The sequence below is a fragment of the Pempheris klunzingeri genome, chromosome 15 (genome assembly GCF_042242105.1).
Source record: "Pempheris klunzingeri isolate RE-2024b chromosome 15, fPemKlu1.hap1, whole genome shotgun sequence".
Lineage (NCBI taxonomy): Eukaryota > Metazoa > Chordata > Actinopteri > Acropomatiformes > Pempheridae > Pempheris > Pempheris klunzingeri.
In genome coordinates, this window is record NC_092026.1 from 13,307,673 (window position 1) to 13,328,435 (window position 20,763).

Consider the following 20,763-nt stretch of genomic DNA (forward strand, 5'->3'; position numbering starts at 1 on the left):
GATCACCAGAATTAGCCAAGCATCATGCAACTCTAAAGGATGAAATGCAGTCCGTTGTATTTATTTCTTTATTTAATTTTAATTAGACATTACAACTCTTTGATTTACACAGCAGTCAGCCTGTACCAAATATTTAAATACACAGCATTATCCTACCAGTTAGAATTAAATATAAAATGAGGTGCGTAGAGTTATTTACAGTGCATCCAGTCAATCAGTCTCATCTTAGTCATTACAAAAACTATGATTCAATATGATATCATTCAACTAAGACATCTTACAGTCTCAATTGTTTTGGCCATTTTAGCCACTTATTGTCAATTCTCGATCTGTCCCAGCAGATTCCCCTGTCTTAATCACATCGTTGTAAGAGGCTCAGGATTCTCTGGCTCTGTATTCTCTATCAGTTTGCTGGTGTCAGGCTTGGACTGCCCATTGCTGAAGAAGAGTGGGTTTTCAAAGGTCCTTAAATTGTCAGGGATGGGTAAGAGATGAGCAGACTTCTTGATGAGAAAGAAGGCAGTGACTGCCAAAATGGAAATCCCAGTAATGACCAGCACAGCCATCAAAGCGATGTAGCCAGGGAAAAGATGAGTTACTGCACAGAATGGAAAAAGTAGATGATGATCAGCCAGAGAAATTGAATTACAATTCTGAGTGAAAATAAAGAAGATAAAGAGGTGTTATTTACCAGCAGGTGGTGGTGGTGGTGGTGGTGGTGGCGTTGGTAATAATACTAGAGAGAAAGAAGAGAAACGTGAAAATAGTTCACCAAAATCTGACAAGATTAGCCTGATAATGGCCCAACCTGACAGATAAGAGCAAGAATGAGCACTGGGTGTGGCAATTGTTTTGTTTTTTGGGTTGTTTTTTTACAATGTAGTCTCTCTTTGTGGAAGACAACCGACGCAGAATCTGGGAATCTTCATGACGCCCAGGCAGTCACGTCAGAATTTGTCTTTCTCACCTAATTAACAACTTCCACAGCATCAAGCAGTTTTAAGTGCAGAACTTTGAACATGGCGCAGTAAAAGGTCAATGATGTTTTATTACACTGAACGTCTAACACTGACTGTCACTTAAAGGACAGAAGTAGAGGTGGGCAGCACACTGGCATACTCCTCACTGGTGTGAAGTTGTGCTACAACATGGATTTTGTATTACCATTGTCAATGTGATAAAATCAACAATTCTAAAAAAATAAGGCATGTCATTTTCTTCAAAAGTTCAGTTGTGGTCTGAATATTTGTCCTTGTACAGTGTAGTAGCTTGTTGCAAATAAAATACTAAAACCTATTGCTGTGTGTGTTTGTATAAATGTGTGTATATATACAATGTGATTTCCTGGATTCTTTCCCCCCATTCTGTCTCTCATAGTTGAAGTGTACCTATGATGAAAATTACAGGCCTCTCTCATCTTTTTAAGTGGGAGAATTTGCACAATTGGTGGCTGACTAAATACTTTTTTGCCCCACTGTGTGTGTGTGTGTGTATATATATATATATATATATATATGATATTTATATGATTTGTTTTCTGTGTGTCAGTGAAGTCAGTCATTAGTACCATACAGATCACTTTCATGCTTCATACAAGACTTGAAAGACAAGGCTATGATTAGTCAGCCTCCAGCATGTAGTCTGATGTGTCAGATGTCTCAGCCAAGACACTTTATGACTCTAATCTAACACAGTCATCAAAGACAAGAATATTGTGTAGTCAGGTCCAGGTATTATAAAAAACACAATTGCCATTCAACTGAGAAGAATTATTTTACCTTTGGGGGTTTTGCAGATATACGATCTACTGTAATGCTGATTGCCTGTCCTCCATGTCCCATCCGAAGTACTAATCTCTCCATGGCTGTGATCTACAGGTTGACTATCAGCCCAGTTAGTGTAGTCCATAACTGTTCTGTCCAGCCACAACCACTCCCCTGGAGATAGACAAACAGATGTTTTATTTCTCATTCAGTCTCTTTTTAGACCAAGTAGTGTACTAATCCTCTTCTTTTACACTACTGAAGACAAGATATTGCAACTTGTGCTAGAACTTCCTCCGTCTGTATGAATGTTTCTTCTCATGAAAAGAAACAGACAGTGTTACTGTACCTCTGTGAGTTTTAAACAGGCCGATCCAGAAAGAGGTTTGGCTATCTTGAAATATTTTGGCATTTCGTTCAATGAATTCTTGCTCAGAGGGATCTTCAATGCTTGCAAGAGTTCCACCTTTATAAAACAAAAAAGTCCTTACTGAAAGCTACAAGTATTTAGTGCCAGAAAAACATCTTAGACCATCCAAAGAACTTACCATGTCTTACACAGCTAGCAGATGCATCTGCCCACGCTTTTTCTTCTGTGAAAAATATGTAACAGTAACCCTTAAATGGTAGCCAGAAAAAATTCAGGCCTCTGTTCGATGTATCCGGGTTCTCAGGGCAAACTCCTGGAAAATCACTCAACTCTGTCGGTGGCACGTCTGTGAATGTGAACAACTAATTAGATCTGAAATAGGCACTTGCAATATTTTACAATGTTTTATTAAAGAAAACCATGTCGCATCTAAAAACAAAGTGTAAAATCAGTATAATTTACATTTCTCAACAGTGATTCAAGTGTAACTTTAAAATAACATATTCAGTTATTTGAATGAACATTGGTCTATTATTGGACTTACCTGTAGACTTCATACAAACACTGTTCATGGTCTGGTTGCAGTCAGCTGTCTTCCATTTTCCATCCACATCCACGTAGACACAAGGTCTGTCCCTGCTCGGTTCCTTTTCACTCCAGTGACTAAATGTCATGTGCCAGCCATCAATATATCTGAAATAATTATTAGTCTGAAAGCAAAGATTGGTCAGCGTTATCATTCAGCAAAAAAACGATAAAAAAGATATCTTGTGTTTTTTCCAGCACTGAATGATGAACATTTTTAGGCTTGTTAGCAGCATGGCTTTGTGAATGGAAATCTGAATGGAAGCCCACACCTGTGATCCAGACTGAAACATTGCAACCACAATCGGATAGATTGCCATGAAACTTCACCATTGTTAGCCTGTTATCATGATGACATAAGTTGTAGACTGTAGACTGTGTTCCTCTGTCTTGCAATAAGCTTCAACCCAATGTAGCTAAAAAGTTTGTATTAGATGTTTTCTCCTGTAATAGTAGCCGTTTATTATCTAACAGTATTAGCATATCAATGCTGCTCAATGAGGAGTTTATGCTACTAGTCATGCACAATTGCATTTTCAATTAACAAACAACTTTATTATTTGTTATTACTGTGTGACACTGGCAATATCCTGCGCAACATACACACACACGCATACACACACGCACACATATATATAGTTGATTTTTATTTATTTTTTAACATTTTTATAGTTGATACAAACAGGCATTGATTGTGTTATTTTGCTATGTGCTATTTTAGAAGCATTCAGCACTGTACCTGCGCTTTGTTCAGTCCAATCCACAGAGGAACTTTGAGATTCAGTGCCAGCAGCTCAACGTAGAAATGTGTCCACTCATTTCGCAGGCTAGCAAGTGTGGCGCCATCATCTTCACAGTGCTTCCTGGCTGCATCCCAGTTCATTTGTTGAGTAATAACCTTGATGGAGTTATTAAGTATTTTGACATAATCGACAGGAGTTGTCGATTCAGGGGAGTCCGGGACAGAAGGGTCTATTCAGGGTGAGAAATTAAATTGGAAAGAGATTAAGTTCTGTTCAGCTTTAGGTCAAGAGCTCTATTGTGTAGATGCACTGAGTTACTATTCATTTCCAATTTCTCGAGATGAATAAAATTGCTCACTCACCTAAGTAAAGTAAAGAAAAATTTGCGTCTTAAAGGTTTTTGTTGAAAAGCTGACTGAATCACCGTTTTAATCATTGGGTAACATTGATTATGATACTGACAGCACAGATCAGTTGCTTTAGTATGATTATTCTGGCTTATTGAATACTCAGAAAAGTATGTTCCTGTAGAAAATGCTGTAGCTCATCTCTTAGAGTAAGCTGAGTCAGCATAAGGGATTGAAAAGGGATTTTCAACATCCTTGATATGCCACCAAATTAATCACTACCTTAAACCTGCAATAACTGATATTTTTGGCCAAGTGGGGCCAGCGAAAAAATAAGATGTGAACTCAATACTGTCATCACCTTTTAAATTGATATGGTAAATTTGTTAGAAATCACTTGCTCATTTAAACACAGTTCAACAATGTGCTGAAACTCACTCTAAAACTCTGTAAAGCAGAGGGGAGCTGCAGTCTCGAGAGGTACTTCTGTATCTGTATTCTGTATGTTCATTACTAGAAGTGACCTCATTCACATTTTCACATTGTTTTCACATTATCTTTCGATATCTTTTTTCCTTTTAAAATCAATTAAGGAATACAAAAGAAATGTGAAAGAAAAAACTATCCTTGTCTGCTTTTGTAAGATTATTTTTATACCACAGAGAATGTATCGGAGAGAAAGGTCAGAAGATGGACTCACCAACATTTCGATGACAGACAAATCCATTGGTGTCATTGCAGGACTTTGGTATCCATTTCCCAATAACAAATGAAGGATTGGTGTTGATCACAACACATCTTTTCTGGAAAGGCCCAGAGAGATAATACTGATGAAAACTGATGAAACTTTCAGGATCCAACTTGCAGAGGCATAATAATACATTTTCTGTTTAAGAATACAGCATACTTCTGATAACAACACTTTGGATGTTAATAATTAACAGTTTAACTGTCACAATAAGACAATAAGAATTTTGGCCAATTAATACCATGAGTTAAACAGTTAAAAAAATACTTATGCTGCATTTACAAACAAAGTGCAAGCAATGTAAAGCAGCAGTGTAGTGTTAATTAACATGAGTTAAATGACATGAGGGCATGATGTCAGATCTGTGCCCCTCTCCACACACTGGCGCTCAACAGTGGACCATTTCACTCTGGTGGTGGTTGCAGTAGTAATACTGGTATTAGTAGTTGGAACACTTTAAATAGTGTGCACCCAGATGAGACGCTTAACCCTCCATCCTCACACGACAGATAAATGAATAGACAGATAAATTAATGGAGATGGATAGATAATGTCATACAGTAATGTAATATGATATTCATTATAATAATATAATATTCTATATGTATATATTTATATGTACAATGATGTAAAATCTATACAGAGTTTGTGTTATCATCCCCCATTGCATTGACAACAGTGTAAAGCCTCAATCACGTCCTGTAATTTCATATTTTCCATTTATTTATGTAAATATTTATTAGTTGGCAAGGTTTTCAGTTGTTACAGTGAAATAAAAAAATGTCATTGATATACTGTAATTTGTCTCAAAGTCATGACAAAAAAGTGGTATCTCACTTTAAAATTAGGCCATAAGAACTTCTTACCTTTGGTTGGTAATACAATCTGTAGTGATGTCTTCTCAGAAACATTAACTGTAATGTAAACCCAGATATTCAAAGCTTTTATAAATACACGAAAAACTGTAGTAGATAGAAATACATTTGACTTTGTCTTCTTACTCTAATAGTAAACATAAATATTTTCTACTTGATGCATACTACACTCTCATACACATTTAGGCCTCAAGTGAAGTTAATTTTGAATGTTACCAGATCATTCCTTTGGAGGATATAACTTGGATTAAAGAATGTGTTCTAAAATGGAAAAACAGAAAAAAAAGTCACATTTTTATACACACACACATTAACACAACCCACTCATTACATTGTAAAACACAATGCAGATTTTGTCCACTTACTTGAAAACCCAAGTTAACATATTGTCTTGGTTGCCCATCAGTCCAATAAAGCTGATCAAATTCTAAACTGCGAAGACCAATCCAAAGGTCTGTAATAGGTGCGTCGGCCATTTGCGTCATCAAAAACACTGAAAATTTAACAGATAACAATGATCTAAAGATCAGATTTAAAGATCATGTGCTCTGTCCGTATCCATTGTAGGTTTGGCTACCAGAGTATCCTAACCTTGCAGTTACCATCATATGCAAATCCATCTTGGCAGGCTCCCAGTAACATGTTTGTGGCCAAACCATGGTGGTTTAATGCTGACTAATCAGCATTAAGCTACAGGCACAGTTCAGGTGTGCTAAAGCACAATCAATTATATCTGACCTGGAGAGTGTTCATACATTGAAATTTGTCTGGCCTCAGCAAGAGTTTTAACTACGATATATGGTTTATTGATCTGACTGATTGGCCTTAGCCTGTGTTGGATGTTGATAAATGGTTCAGCTAATCACTTGCCAAGTATTTTTTTGAACATGCCTTTCCCTTTCCAAACTGTTTCTACAGACAACCCATCAGGAGCACCAGATTAAGTGTATCCTTGTTAACTGCTTCTTGGATGCTCTGTCATCAGTCGATCTAACCACACAACCATGAATAAGAGAGAAGCTTGGAAGACTGGTGGATATTTCACCAAAAAAACAAAAAACAAACCTTCCACATGTCTTGAGGGAATAGAGACCAGGTTTCCACCCATAGCTTGGCATTGTTTCCTTGCTCCATACCATGTATATTTCTGGTCATTAATGATGCTATAACACTACAGGTGAGGAATGATAATTTGATTACAACTCCTGAACACATACCAAATACAGCCGTTGAAATATTGTCTTTGTATATAGATCCCACATTTCCCACAAAATCCCACAGTGTCATATGACAAAAGAGCTTAATGTGAAAAGAACATGGAAAAAAATGTGAAGGCTAAAAGATCAGTGTTTTAAGTTGTCAAATCAAAGGCCCATGCCATTACAAGCACTTACGATTTAATTCTCCCCTCAGTTTCATTCCCATCCCTTCAACACAACATTTTGTTTTTTTAAAAATAACTCAAACCTTGGAGTTGAATTTCTTCCAGTGGGGTAGGCAGCCACCTTTAAGGGCCTCTGTGGGTGCCACAGTGGCGTTGGCAGATGGTGAACCACTGCGTTTACAAATAGATTGACGCTCACGCCCACAATTATTATCATGCCAGAAACCTGTAAAGTGATCCAAGACATGAAAATCAATAGTTATAAAACACAATTTTATTTTTCTACTTAGCCTTAAAGTTTAAATTATAATCCATAACCTTTTCGCAAAGTCGAACTCAATTTTTGATGTTATTTACATCTCGGTGTATTCAAATTGAGTAATTACCTCACCACTGTATGTTGCAGTTTTTATCGGTAGTGTCGGTGGCTGCCATTCCTGCACTTCATTCAGATTGCCTACTTAAGCATGAGGGGTTTATTGCCACTGCTCCACATTAAAAGCATTCATTTTGTTAAACAGACCGTAGCTTTTATTGTGAAGCGGCCACAAGAAATGCAACAAATGTGTCACTGAGAAGAGCTCAAGAACAAGCTGGACGCATCCAATTTCCTCAGTAATGTAACCAACTTTTCTGTGCCCTACTGTTGAGTGCAAAACTACTGCATATGCAACATGAAATCAGATCGGGGTGGCAATCAATCTTTACTTTCTTAAACCAAAGTGAGGTTGTTTGGCTGCTCAACTTTAATACAACTTTAATGCTTTGTTTAATTTGCATGTATGCCAGTGAAGTCGTATTTCAATTCATTCACCTGTAGAGGACTCCATGAAAGCACAGTTCTCATCATAATTCTTGAAATCAGGCTGACCTTCAGCCCACTTTTGAAACAGCACTGGAGAACCATCCATCCACCTTAATGTAACACAAACAAGATCCTAAAAATGTTGTTAGAAAAACAACTAATTGTGAAAATATATATAACATAATAATATATAATATATATAACAATTTTGACATACTGTACTGATTCAGGTCAACAGGCTGAAACTGTATATTTGTTCTTCCAGGCTCAAATTTTAAAAACAAATTACAAATTGGCTAGAACAAAATATGGAGCAATGTGTCAGTGACTCTGCCATTGGTCTATACTATCTAGAATGAAGGCCTTTATCATCAGATTGTCAATGAAATGCACATCTGTCCTTGGCACAGTCGTATTTTCAGTTCAATCTTGGTTCTTTCTGACAAGTTTAATTTTCACAGCTACACCAATGTATTTAACTGTGATGTGTACTAATTTGGCATGGAAAGAATGCATGGCCTAAATTATTATGCACCTGTAGAGCAACTAACCAAATATACAGTATTTCTGAAGGACACACAAATCTGATAATTTGGATCTGCACCATGGTATTTTTTATCATGCTTACCTATTTTAGAATTCAACATTAAGATTATAGAAATTTTATCAACACATACTTAACTGGTGACCTATCCTGTGTTAGATAAACACTACAAAATAACTATGCCATACTTATTTTCCCCAAGAAGTCTGATTTTATTTTATTTATTTTTTTCTCATTTGTAATTGATACTCACGAAAATGTTCCATCAAGGTCTACTGTCAGGCCTATCCAGGCGGAGTCATGCGTTTTGGATATCTGGAGAGACATGGTAAAACCAGTAGGTACTTTTCAGTTTGTGCCTAAGTTAAATGCCATAGTTATTGCACTTAAGTTGTTAATTTCTTCAATTATGCCTTTTAACCGCTTACCTGTTTCCATAAAAATACAGCTTCAGCTTCACTGTTGATAGTTACCAAGTCACTGTGCCTCTCTTTGCAGAAGTGACGAGCTTCTTCCATGGCCATTGACTGTCTCTTAATAAAATACTGATTCCCATTCCATTCAAGCCACCCGTCTGAGGTCACATTGTAGTCTGCAAACATGTCAGAAAGATGTGATACATCTGCAGTATATGTGTAATTGCTGATTTTTTAAATTTCAGTTGGTTTCTGTATGGTGTCTGACTGAGAATTTCTCTAGCTTCCATGGGAACTGTAAAATTGGGTTATCCACCATAATTGAGAAGTTGTCTGAAAGACACATTGCTGATCGCTGATGAAAAAAATCTTTTTTCAGTGTGGAAGAGCTGACTTTCAGTTTGTCCATCAGGCTGGACACTTGTCATTTCTTTCTGCTGTTTTTCAAGGTGGGATAGCTATTGATAATGTCAATAGCTAATTTTTTTTGTGGTCACATACATAATTGTCCACTTACCGGGAGTGATGGGGTCTGGAGGTGGCTTTGGAGTCACTCCTTTAAGGACATAGATAAAAGATGAATATATTTAGAATATAAAGTATTAAGGTGGTATTGGGCACCTCGGGATGAAGTTGTATACACCTACACTTGTGAAGGAAACATTCCTGGAAAAAGTAACCTCGCTCACTTCCAACAAATACTATGAAAGAATCACACACTTTTCTTTGAAACCAATGCGGCCAAATTACCATACTTTACCTGCACGGATCTGACAAAGCCATGAATTGTACTTCTCACAGTGCACGTCGTTCCAAGATCCACCCCAGTTCTGCTTATATAGTTTGAATTCAACACAAGATTCCACATTGTTTTTATTGTTTGGCTCTCCATCCTCCCAGTGTTGGAAGTTTACCTGTAAACAAAAGCAAATGTGTGCAATGACAAATGGATTCATTTTCATAGACTAAAATTAATTTACTCAACCACCGTAGAAAGAGAAAACTGTTAACTTACTGGAGATTTATCGCTCCATACATAACCAGTGACTGGGTCTGGGGCACTAAATCCAATCCAGGCTGTTTGATATCTAGAATGGTTCAAATGTACGTTAATGATTTGATTATGGAACCTGTGTAAAATATTTTGCAGCAATTTGCCCTATACTATAAACAAGATTTTCTGCCAAATCATAATTTTTGTCACTTAATATTAATTTTGACAAACAGGACAAATTCACAGCATCTATAAAGGATGGGAATGGCCGCCTTTGATGTAGCCAATGTATGATTCAGACTGAGAAGATTTGTTTAAGTGCAGCCCTAATTCATACGGTCATACTATACCCATGTAGCACTTGTTGCTCAGTCACGCTGTGGATGCTGAGCAGGTCTCCTCCAATGGCCCTGCAGTAATCTCTGGCTTCATACCAGGTCTTTTTGTTGAAAGATGGCTCTTTAAACAACTTAAGCACAAGGCAAAAAGTAACTGTCATTAAAGGTTTGGTCGTTGCATTTTACCCTGATATCATTCAAAGAAACATTTAAATGTATCTACCTCAGTGTGTGAAAGAAAAGGGCTTGACATGGAACAGGTTTAAGGCCGTAACTGTAATTCTTTTGGTAAACGGTGAAAAATATCCATGACATTTTCCCAAAGGCTGTATTGACCAACTGTCGAAACAACCAAACAATAACACCTAAGGTATTTCGCTAACTGTCATAGAAGGAGAAAGTCCACAAAAACCCACATTTGAGAAGCTGGAACCAGTGAAAATTATTTGTTCTTAAAAAACCAGCTTACACAACTATTCCGTTGATTAATTTTCTGTCAATCAGATATTAAGTTAACCAGCTAATTGCTTCAGCTATAGAGAGGTTTGTGTGTGCGTGTGTATTTTCAAACTGAGGTCTGTTAGAGTGAGGAGGGGATTGATCCACTGGCTGACAGCATTGGTAGATTGTTGGCTCATCCCTGATGGCCGCAGACGTTTTAAGGAGCCAACATGGCTCCTGTGCAGTTCAAGCCTCAGTAACTCGGGTTTGGCCCACTGGTTTGGCCTGCTCACCAACAAGGTCAGCAGTTACAGCTGCATCAGTGGCTGTGACACACAGCTCATGAAGGAAATTAGGATGCTTGATGCAGTTAAATTAAGCAATTTTTGAACGAGGCAGTAATTGTAGTTTGGACTGGCTCAAGTGAAACACATCTGTGGCAGTCTTGTCGATTGGGAACTGAGGTCTTTTGCGTATATTGTTATCTTATTCTATTTAAGACTTATTGTTTGGCACCAAAACACCTTGTATGTGTAAACCTGATTCTGATATATCAGAAATGCAGGTGTATGTGTTTCATTCGTGTTAAGCTGTGTTTGATCTCACCTTGTAGCACTGGTTTCTTGATACCCCCCGAGTCCAGCCATCCACACACTTAGGAGAGGGAAGAGTTGGCGGGACAGGGGTTAAAACAGCCCCCTCTGCCAGGTGTTTGCAGATGTATTTCTCCTTATTGGTGCAGGGCAGCACATCCCAGAGGCCAGCAAAAATCCCAGTTGTCATGGCAATGCAGCCCTGTTGGTGACCTTGCATATTCGAGGGAGAATTTGTGAATTGTCAATTGTGAAGTCACTTTTGGACACATCTTATAGAGAGACATTCACTTTATTTTTGAATTTCATACCTGGCATTTCAGCGTTCCAGTGAGTAAATCTCACTGTGTCTGTGTTGGTCCACACAAATACATCTATGTTTTTCTGGTTTGAGAGGCCCAGCCAGAAGTGTTTCTCTGGTCTCAACCCCACTAAGCTGACAAGGTAGGCGTTATCCACCCTGGAAGTATTTACACGATTTCTTTTATCAGTGAATAGTGTACAGTTAAAATCATAAATTTTTCTTTTGTTTGCAAGTGCCTAATAAATCCCATAACATCTGAACTTCTTAAAACTAGCATGCATGTTTTCAGCATGTTCAAAATAATTGTTCTTACCCATTTGAAACATCAGCTAAGTAGGAGCCTGAGCTCTTGCAGTCATCTTTGGCTTCATCAAACGTCTTTGTCTTGGTCCCTACTAAGTAGCAGTATGAGCCATGTTTTTTCCAACCCTAGGAAAACAAAGGTGGGAAAATATCATTGGGTTTTTGTTCTAATTTGTGGCAAATTTTCAGAGCACAAGGAATCCAAACAAAATGGCCATAATATATCTGCACGGATTTGAATGGGTTGCTTATTAATTTCATTGACTGAGTAATTCACAACCTGCTAACTGGCTTTCAGTCTACAGCAGGGGTGCCCACACTTGCGAGCTACTTTGACCAGGTCAAAATGATCTACCTACATTAAAAATGCTAAACATATATTTATTGATGTAGTATACTTTATATATACAATATATGTTGCATAACTGCAACTAATGTAACCCTTGGTATTACACATAAAAATGAACAGCAGTAATGCACATATGTGACAAACAGTGATGCACACAATATATTATAATATATTATAATATTGCACATAAGTGATAAGAGTAATTGGAACATTCAGTACATTTATGGTCACTACCTTCCTCTGATAACTTGCACTGAATGGAGTCAAATATCCCTTCCTATCCTATTCCCCATCCCAGAATATCCCTTCTTTAGTAAATATAATTTGTAAGGTTAAAGCTGGAGTTTTGCAGTAGCTAGCACGTTTGACCGCGCATGTCCCTGCCCGGGACCCTTAGCAGAGAAGAGCTCTCAGACTGGCCGCCCTGTACGCCAATCAAGTCGCAAACACGATTCATTACATATGTTCCTTCATTCATTTTCTAAACCGCTTAGTCCTTATTAGGGATGACAGATGATGGACTAATATCTATTTTTTTTTAATGTCACGCGATCTACCGGCACTGCCTTCGCGATCGACCAGTCCATCGCGAAGGCGTATTGGGCGCCCCTGGTCTACAGCACCAATTCTCTTTGGAGCAAAAGCTTCTTACCCACTGTGTATTTATGAGCCTTAAGGTTCGAATGGCATAAACTTCCTGTGTATCAATTCAGTGATTCAAATATCAAAATAGCATTTTACCACAATTCATTAGTCAGTATTATACATGTAAGACATACTATATACTCTCTAAGATCTCCTGATCTTTTGGGATCTATCTTGCCTGTTTCCTTGTTGAAACAATGTCCATTTTTAAATTACAGGCCAGATCCAAGTTATGGGGTGGAGAGGTTTCGGTTTGGGGCTGCCACTAAATTTGATCAGTTGTTGCTTTTAGATTAATATCCAGTTATACATTCTCAAAATGGTGTAAAAGAAACAAGACCAAGAATGTAATCAAACATTTGGACTTGGATTTGGACTTTCTGTGTACTACTGTTGTGCCATGTATGAAAACACTTCAGTGTTTAACTTGGGGGGATAAACCTTTACAAACCAGAGACAGACAGTATTTTCTTAACTCACAGTTTTGCAGCCTACGTTCTGCTCCAACTCATGCCCAGAGGGTTCAGAAGCACTCGTCTTCATACAAATGAAGCCATGTTTTTCGTCACACACACGGTCAGCCCAGTTCCCATTCTGCAGGAAAGAAGCACAGTAAAGTCTTTATCTATGCAAAGATTGGATGTACTTACAGGTAGGCAAACTACAATGTATGTTGTCAAACAAAAAGCCTGTTTTCTTAAATATGTACACATTTATTATGATGTATAAATACGTATACAAGACACAAAATATAAACTGAATTCAACAAATATGTAGGCACCCAGACAATACCCTCATTTGTGATTGTTAACCATCTCATTCCTAAATCATGGATTTTAAAAGCCATCAGTCTTTTAGTATGGTACACTATTGATATAGGATGATAAGTGGATGACCACTTTTGGAGCTCCAGTTCAGTGGGGCTGAGGTCACGGCTTTGAGAAAAACAACATTTTTGACAAATGATATTTTTGGCTTGACCGCAGCAAAGCAAGGCCAGCCCCCTAAACTAAAAGTCTGTCCCCGACTTGATTAGTGAATCAGTGAGACATTAAGAGTTAGAGTTTATGCAAATTCACCTTAAACTTCCTCTGGACACTGTAAACCACATAACCTTTCATTGAGTACTCCATATTGGAAGAAACAGAACAGAAAGAACTAATCAAAAGCAAAGAGAAGGAAGTAAAAGGACTAGTGAAGTAAATCATCGTAAATCGTAAGCAAGCAGCAATCGAAGTAAATCGTATCCCACCTTGAAAAACAGCAGACACAAATGACAAGCGTGCAGCCTGATGGACAAACTGACTGTCAGCTCTTCCACAATACCAAGATAATGCCATGGCCTCATCCCACTATGTATGTATATATGGTTACACACCAATTATGTCATGCATTTTCCAATAGACTTGCTGTAGTAAAAAACAGAAAAATCTGTTGTGTTATTCTCATGCATTCACTTTGTAAGTAAATCATTTGACCAAATCCCCCCCACCCCAACAACTCTGTTAAATGCCACGATCATAAAACCATGCAAAATAGCCATTTGGTGTGTACTGTGATAGTGGGCTAGCGTACTGAATAACTGACAGACTCACATGGACTAACGTGCACGCACAGCCGGAATGGGTACCAAAACAAAGAACAGAGAAGCTCAGATTACAACACACACAGAGGGAGTGTGACTTCATTCTCTGCCCCGGTTGCCATTACACTTGTACATCTTTACATAGCAAAAAACTGTTTTCTGCTATATTAATGTTCTGAATGTCGCATATTGGACCTTTTAACTGTGTTATGTGAGGGGCTACTTCAGTAAACTTTAAGAAATGACTATTCATGTAATAATTTGGCCACAGTTTAGCACACTGACTATGTGCAAGGTTTCCACTTAGTCTTGTTCGACCTTGCCTTGTACACAGGGGCGTTATCGTGTTGAAACAGGAAAGGGCCTGCCTCAATTGTTGCCACATAGTTGGAAGCACACTTGTGACTGAAATATCATGCTGTAGCATCAAGATTTCGCTTGATTGGAACTGCAGGGCCTTGCTCAAACCATGAATTAGGTTACCGCCCCAGAGCAAACGTACTCAAGTGTGTGGACAGGAGTTTCTCTGTAAAAAGTGTATGTACAGTGAATTAAAGTGTGTGTGTGTGTGTGTGTGTGTGTGTGTGTGTGTGTGTGTGTGTCACCATGCTCCTTACCTCTCCCCTGATGAGAACACAGTCTTCCTGGTCAGTGGAGACGGCGGGTTTCCCAAACTCCCAGCTTGTGAAGCTGACAGTAGAATGGTCACTCAAGTCAAACAGCCCCTCTGTCTTTTTGTCATTCAGTCCAATCCAAAGCTCATCCGTGGACACTGCAGACAAGGACAGAAAAAACGATTTTTCCCCTCAATTTTCCATCACATATTTTTATTGTGTTGTGGAGCTCTGCTCAACTTGTTTTGCTTTTCCACTATTTTGTGTGTCACTTGTAGATGGTTTTGGCCATTGTTGCAAAGCGAGGTGGAGGTTCACTGGGCCAGAGATCTGTGTACTACAACACTGACATGTTGTAATTCTTCCTGGTGTTACTGAGGCTGTACAGAGGAAAGAACTTCCCTTTTTCCTGAAGAAAACCCTGCTTTTCACATTTAAAAAAGAACAGGAGTACCAATAGCCACACTGGCAGTTATAGATTGCAGAAACTGTGATCTTCATTACATACCAGGAGACAAAACTGTCAAATAAATGAAAACAAGGATCCATACCACTAGAGGGGGAGGTTATGCAAAGCTTTGCTTAAGGGTGGCGCCAGAGGAGAGGCCTGCAGGCTCACCAATGTTTGTTTCTTCCTTCAAGCTACACTTGAAACACTTTTATTGTCCCCATGTACCATAGCCAAGTTGAGAGATGACAAAGCTTTGGTCCTCCACATTGCGGATGCTCACTAGGTCCCCTTCTTCTTTGCGGCACTCCCTCTGAGCATCGGTCCAGGTTTTCTGAGTACGTCTGAGGTGGAAGCAGTGGCCATTGTAGGGAATCCAAGGTGCTGAGCAAAATCCTGTCTCAACAGCTGATCATGAAACGAACAAGGAAAATGTAAGTTCTGAGTCACTGATATCATACAATTAGCCAAAGACAAAATAGTTATACAGTAACCTGTGTACAGTTTTGCTAAAATCTAGTGGAATAAAATAGATATTTTTCTTTACGTTCAGTAGGACGAGCCACGATTCCTTTACTGTAGCAGATGTAGCCCAGTTTCTTCGTGCATGTGGAGCTTTGCCAGGAGAACTGTACATCACCAGCAGCAATTCCACAGCTGTGTCCTGGATCAGGAAGTGGATGTCCTAAAACAAGATGATGGTTAAGCTTGTCATGATGACACAGACTCACATCAGCTAAATAAATTACAAGACTATCAAAATGACAGCATTATAAACTCAGCACTATTGAGAGTCTAAATGGGAATGTTAATACAAACATCAGTCGAACTAACAATAAAGAAAAGAACATAGAAAAGGAAAATGTAGACACAAAAGAAGAGTGTGTATATGTGTGCATGCATATACACATAATGTTGTAACATGAAAACATAAAGGATATTTTGGAAAATAATTAGTTGATTATGGAAATGAATATGAGGAAGAATTTAGAATGATTGTTTTTTAACTGGGCCGACTTCATTAGGCGTGTTATTCCTCAGTGATGATCTGAAGATTCATCATGATGTTGAAAATGACTTTGCGTGGGTACATTGGATATATAGTTAACTTTTTGTATTTGTGTTGTCAGCAAGTTTTACTGGAAGGGGAGGTGGTGTCATAACGGTTGTGTGATTTCACACATCATTTTGACATCACTATGATTCCCAGATCTAGAGTAATTGAATCTTCCTTCCAAATTCAGTTACTGTAATGTAATTCTTGATTTTAAACTTCTGAACAGTCACAAGTAAATATCTGTGGTGTAGCTGAGGCCCATGCTGCGGTTTGTAAGTGCTGAGCAAAATGATACCTGTTTTACAATCGACTGCCAACATGTGTATAATGTTGAGGAACAACATGCATGCACTGATCTTAGCTTTATAAGAATAGCAACACAAAGTACTGACATGAAAAAAAAACCAACCTACCTGAGTCCCAGTTCAGATAACGGTAAGGGTTCCCACTAGACCACTGCCAGCCATGCTCTGGATCCAGGATCAGCCCAATCCAAATCTTGTCCCCGTGACCCCTGCCCGCTGTTTGTAGTTGTGCTGTGAGTGTGCGTTTATTAAAAAAAAAAAAAAACAGGAAAAATAAATGAATAAAAATAGTGTAGTTAAGAATGTTTAACAAGCATCTTTTACTGAAAATCTCTATTACAAATGAAAAAGTCCTGATTTAACAGGACTCATATACTTTTATACTTTTATATGTTGATGAAATGATAAATTCTGAGCAGCACTGATGGTTGTTATCAAATATTCAGCTACACATCCATCATAGGGCCAGCGTCGTCTTACCCGTGACATAAGCCTGCTCGTGAGGATCGGTGATACTGAGCAGGGAGGCCCCCTGCTGTTTGCAGCTGGTTTCAGCCTGGGACCAAGTCACAGCTGCCTCTGTGTTGAACTGGTAATGCGCGCCGGTTGTAATGTGTTTGATCCAGTGTTCTCTGGCTGTGAAATATGCATACGAAAATATGAAAATGCATATCAAAATGGATTTATTTTGCACATTGATATCACTTTGTTTACATTGAATATTAATGGCTTAAATGTAAATAGTTGTAACACTCTGTTTACTGGAGCATTATTATCCTGAAAACCCACATTATTCACTTCACTGTAAATAAGAGTACACTTAAAAAATCTCTGCAAAACTCTGCAAAACTGTCACTTCAGTGTAATAAAACCAGTTATCATAGGCGACACTCACTATTAGTTGGGCAGTATCCCCAGAGTTGATTATCATATTTAGTTTCAACAGCACACCATTTACGATTGTGTGAGGTGTCAGTCAAAGTGCAGTCTGAGATCCACTGGTCTTTGTAGAAGAAGGGGAACATGCAGGGCCTCCCATGTGCATTTCCTTCGATGGTGTAAAGTTCTGAAAAGCCAAAAAGGAAGAAGAAAAAGAAAAGGTTGATTATTTCAAGAGCATCTGTACCTGTAGTAATTTACATTTTATCAGAATATATGACATGTTATTTAACTTCTAATACATTTAACTTCTAATACTGGGTTGGAGTCAGTTTAATGTATCTGTTTTATTTTTTCACACTCTTGATTTCCAGAGGTACACACAAAACTCAACTGACAAAAAAGCTAATTTAAGGTTTCCAAAACAACTCCTTTTATACCATACCTCTGTATGTTCTTGTGCAAGCACCGCTGGATGTCCCTGAAATTGTGAAGTGGTTGTTGGTTCCTATTGTTTTGGAGAGAACTGCTGTGTTATCTGCCTTTAGCTCCACATAAAGTTCTTGGTCCTTGAGGGCAAGCAGTGTTTCATTCTTGCATTCCCACTTTTGGAGTTCACTTGTTTCGTCACAGTCATAAAGGCTTATTTCACTTCCCACACTTTTCCCCTGGACTCCTAGGCACTTTTTTTTCCATTCAATCAGAAGACGGTCACCAGTTGTCCAGAGTATTTGAAAGCAGTAGTCATGTAATTTAACCAAGCAATTACCAGTGGCCTTGTTGTTTAGCTGAAATGGTGAATCTGTAGAGAAAGGTGACAAGAAATCAGTAATCTGTTTGTGATTGAATGCCAAAGAAATCAGAAAACCCTCTGAACCACTGTTTGCCTGTTAGCTGTTAACTGTTTGTTATTGGGGTTGTTTCAGTTATGATTAATTTGGATTTTATGTTCCACAGACATTATTAGTGACAATAATTCACACAATGAAAATAAATGCAATAAAGCAAAATTCTTATAACTAGAATGACAACCACCTCAATATTTACCAGTAATCTGTGCATTCTATTGGACACTCGGTCTCACATAGTCAGTGTATCAAGCTATGTGTATGACATGCCTACTCCAAAAAATAAGCTTAAAATTAAGAGTTGGAATACTGTACCATCTAAAGCCAAACACTGTAATGTTTGGACGAGGAGGACAAAGGCTGCACAAGTTATCTTCATTATTGACAGTCTTATTGCCGAAGACGTGATCAATTCACTGTTTGACGAGGATTTAAGAGTTGAGAGAACGTCATTTTCTTTTATTGATTTTTTTTCAATGATTCAGCATCATGTTTCAGACGTATTTCTCAGGGATTTCAGATGAATAGGAAAGGACAGTTACTTAATTAAAGTTAATCATTCCCTTCTCTTTCCCTTGAATCCAAATGCTGACACATGGGTTTGCATTTGAGGTGGGAGGAGGTGAATCTCAACAGAGACCTGGCTAGGCTGGTTTGCAATAAGCTGATCATATAAAGATATAAGATAAAAGTTGCTTGTCGGTATTTGCCTGAACGCGGCTCAGATGAAATAGTCGATAACAGAAAGCGAAATCAAATCCAGGGAATCACCCCAAAAATCATAACATCGCATCAAATAATAATTTGAGGAAGTGTTTGTAAAGTATATAAATCTGCTTATGCATTATGAATTTCACAGAAAGACAGATGATTCACGTGGGTTCTATAGAACAAGGTGTTTTTTTGGGGGGGTGATAGTTGAAGTATTACAAAACAGCAACCATCATAGTGCTGATAGTCTGGTCTTTCATTTTATCTCTGTTAGCAAGTACATACTTCTCAGGAATTGATGGACACAAACTCTGTGAGGTCATGAATTATTAGTTACTGTGGTTTCAGCAGTGTTATTCAGTCATCTACCTCACACATGTCAGAACAGTTTTGCCTCCATTTGAATCAATGCAGTTGTTTACGTAGTGCAAGTGTAACTGTGACCAGAATCACAAGTTTGCACTTAAAGCCTGTTTCCCACTGTTTGATAAACGTGACTACAGTGATTGCATGATGGGCTCAGAGAGCTATGAGAACGAGGGTGACCTGCACTCAGCAGACCTTTTTCACAGCATGCTTTTTAGCTTCTCATAACAGGAAATGCACAGATGTAGCTTACAACATTACCAACGGCTCAGTTTAATTGAGTGTCATGTAGGGTGACCTGATGTCATGACAAGGACCGCCTCAAATTACAAGCAGTTGTCCAAAATCCTGAATCCTGTCCTGTTTATAAAACTCAAGTTTAATCCATTTTTTGGGGTTAAAGAGAATATGAGATTAGTTATTGCCGAATAAAACATTAAATACTGATTGTTGTTAAATATTGTTTTGGGATTGTTCGCTCACTGTACTAGTGATGCAGAGAAGCCTTTTTGTAGTTGCAAAATTGAATTGAATTGAACTACTGGCAACAGCGAAACATAGTTATGGTGATGATGAATTAAAGCATTTACAAAGGGAAATTAAACCATTCATTACTGACTTGGAGCCAAGGTGAACTGCATCAGTGGGGAGGTAAATATCTGTGGATCATTGCTGCCTTATGAGATTTAAACAAAGCACACAACTGTCTGTCATTAGGGAAAGAGAAACACACTCCGTCATGTTTCTCTTTCCCTAATGACAGACAGTTTACTTCATGAGTAAATAATTCATTCATTCATTTTAGCATAGCGTTGGGAAATGGCATTATTTTGACGGATGAATGAATGCAGAGACCATGACACAGAAAGAAGTGGCCACTGTCACCAGAAGAGTTGTGGGAAGATTAGTGCACTCATGTACTGAGCAACTGGGTGAGTCTGAGAGTCGGCTACGTGTCCTTGGAAAAAAGTTAGCTTAAGACAGTAAGAGTTGTTTCTGCTTGTGTCAGCACAATTTGGCTCAAGCATTTCCTACCAATGCCTTTTGTACAAAATGAATAATAAAAACCAGGCCTCCCACTTTTTTCAGAGTGTCTGACCTCTTTGTGCCTCCTGCAATGTCTGTTTTCATCCATGGGGTGTAGTATGTCAATATAGAACATCTATATGTTGATTTAATTTTATTTCATATCAAATTTATAGTATGATCTTACACCCTCCAGAGAACATTCCCACAATCCAGGCTGAATTCTGTCTTTCTAAAGTGATGTACAAGACATTTCCATTCGATGCAATAGTGTAGCCATAGAACATGTTTTCAGTATTTACTTTGTATATGCTCTGTTAACATCATGAATTTCAATAGAAAGCTGGAACAAATAGATATACAATATATGAGACGTC

At 38.2% G+C, this 20,763-nt stretch overlaps 1 protein-coding gene across 1 annotated transcript; it reads right to left on the minus strand.

The window, feature by feature from the left end:
- Positions 1-148: 148 nt before the first annotated feature.
- LOC139213895 (macrophage mannose receptor 1-like) lies at positions 149-18,662 on the minus strand. Its single transcript, XM_070844590.1, has 31 exons — positions 18,599-18,662; positions 17,881-18,237; positions 17,452-17,622; positions 17,037-17,192; positions 16,665-16,787; positions 15,742-15,879; positions 15,423-15,602; positions 14,750-14,904; positions 13,028-13,141; positions 11,564-11,679; positions 11,258-11,406; positions 10,960-11,159; positions 9,943-10,043; positions 9,596-9,710; positions 9,341-9,494; positions 9,098-9,136; positions 8,593-8,756; positions 8,418-8,479; positions 7,630-7,730; positions 6,899-7,041; positions 6,497-6,602; positions 5,756-5,924; positions 5,439-5,453; positions 4,509-4,645; positions 3,458-3,690; positions 2,678-2,843; positions 2,312-2,479; positions 2,113-2,229; positions 1,779-1,937; positions 692-736; positions 149-598 (listed from the first exon to the last, which is right to left on the minus strand). Exons 1-31 carry the CDS (start codon positions 18,660-18,662, stop codon positions 357-359), a joined length of 4,359 nt encoding a protein of 1,452 aa, XP_070700691.1. The 3' UTR covers positions 149-356.
- Between the last annotated feature and the right edge of the window lie 2,101 nt (positions 18,663-20,763).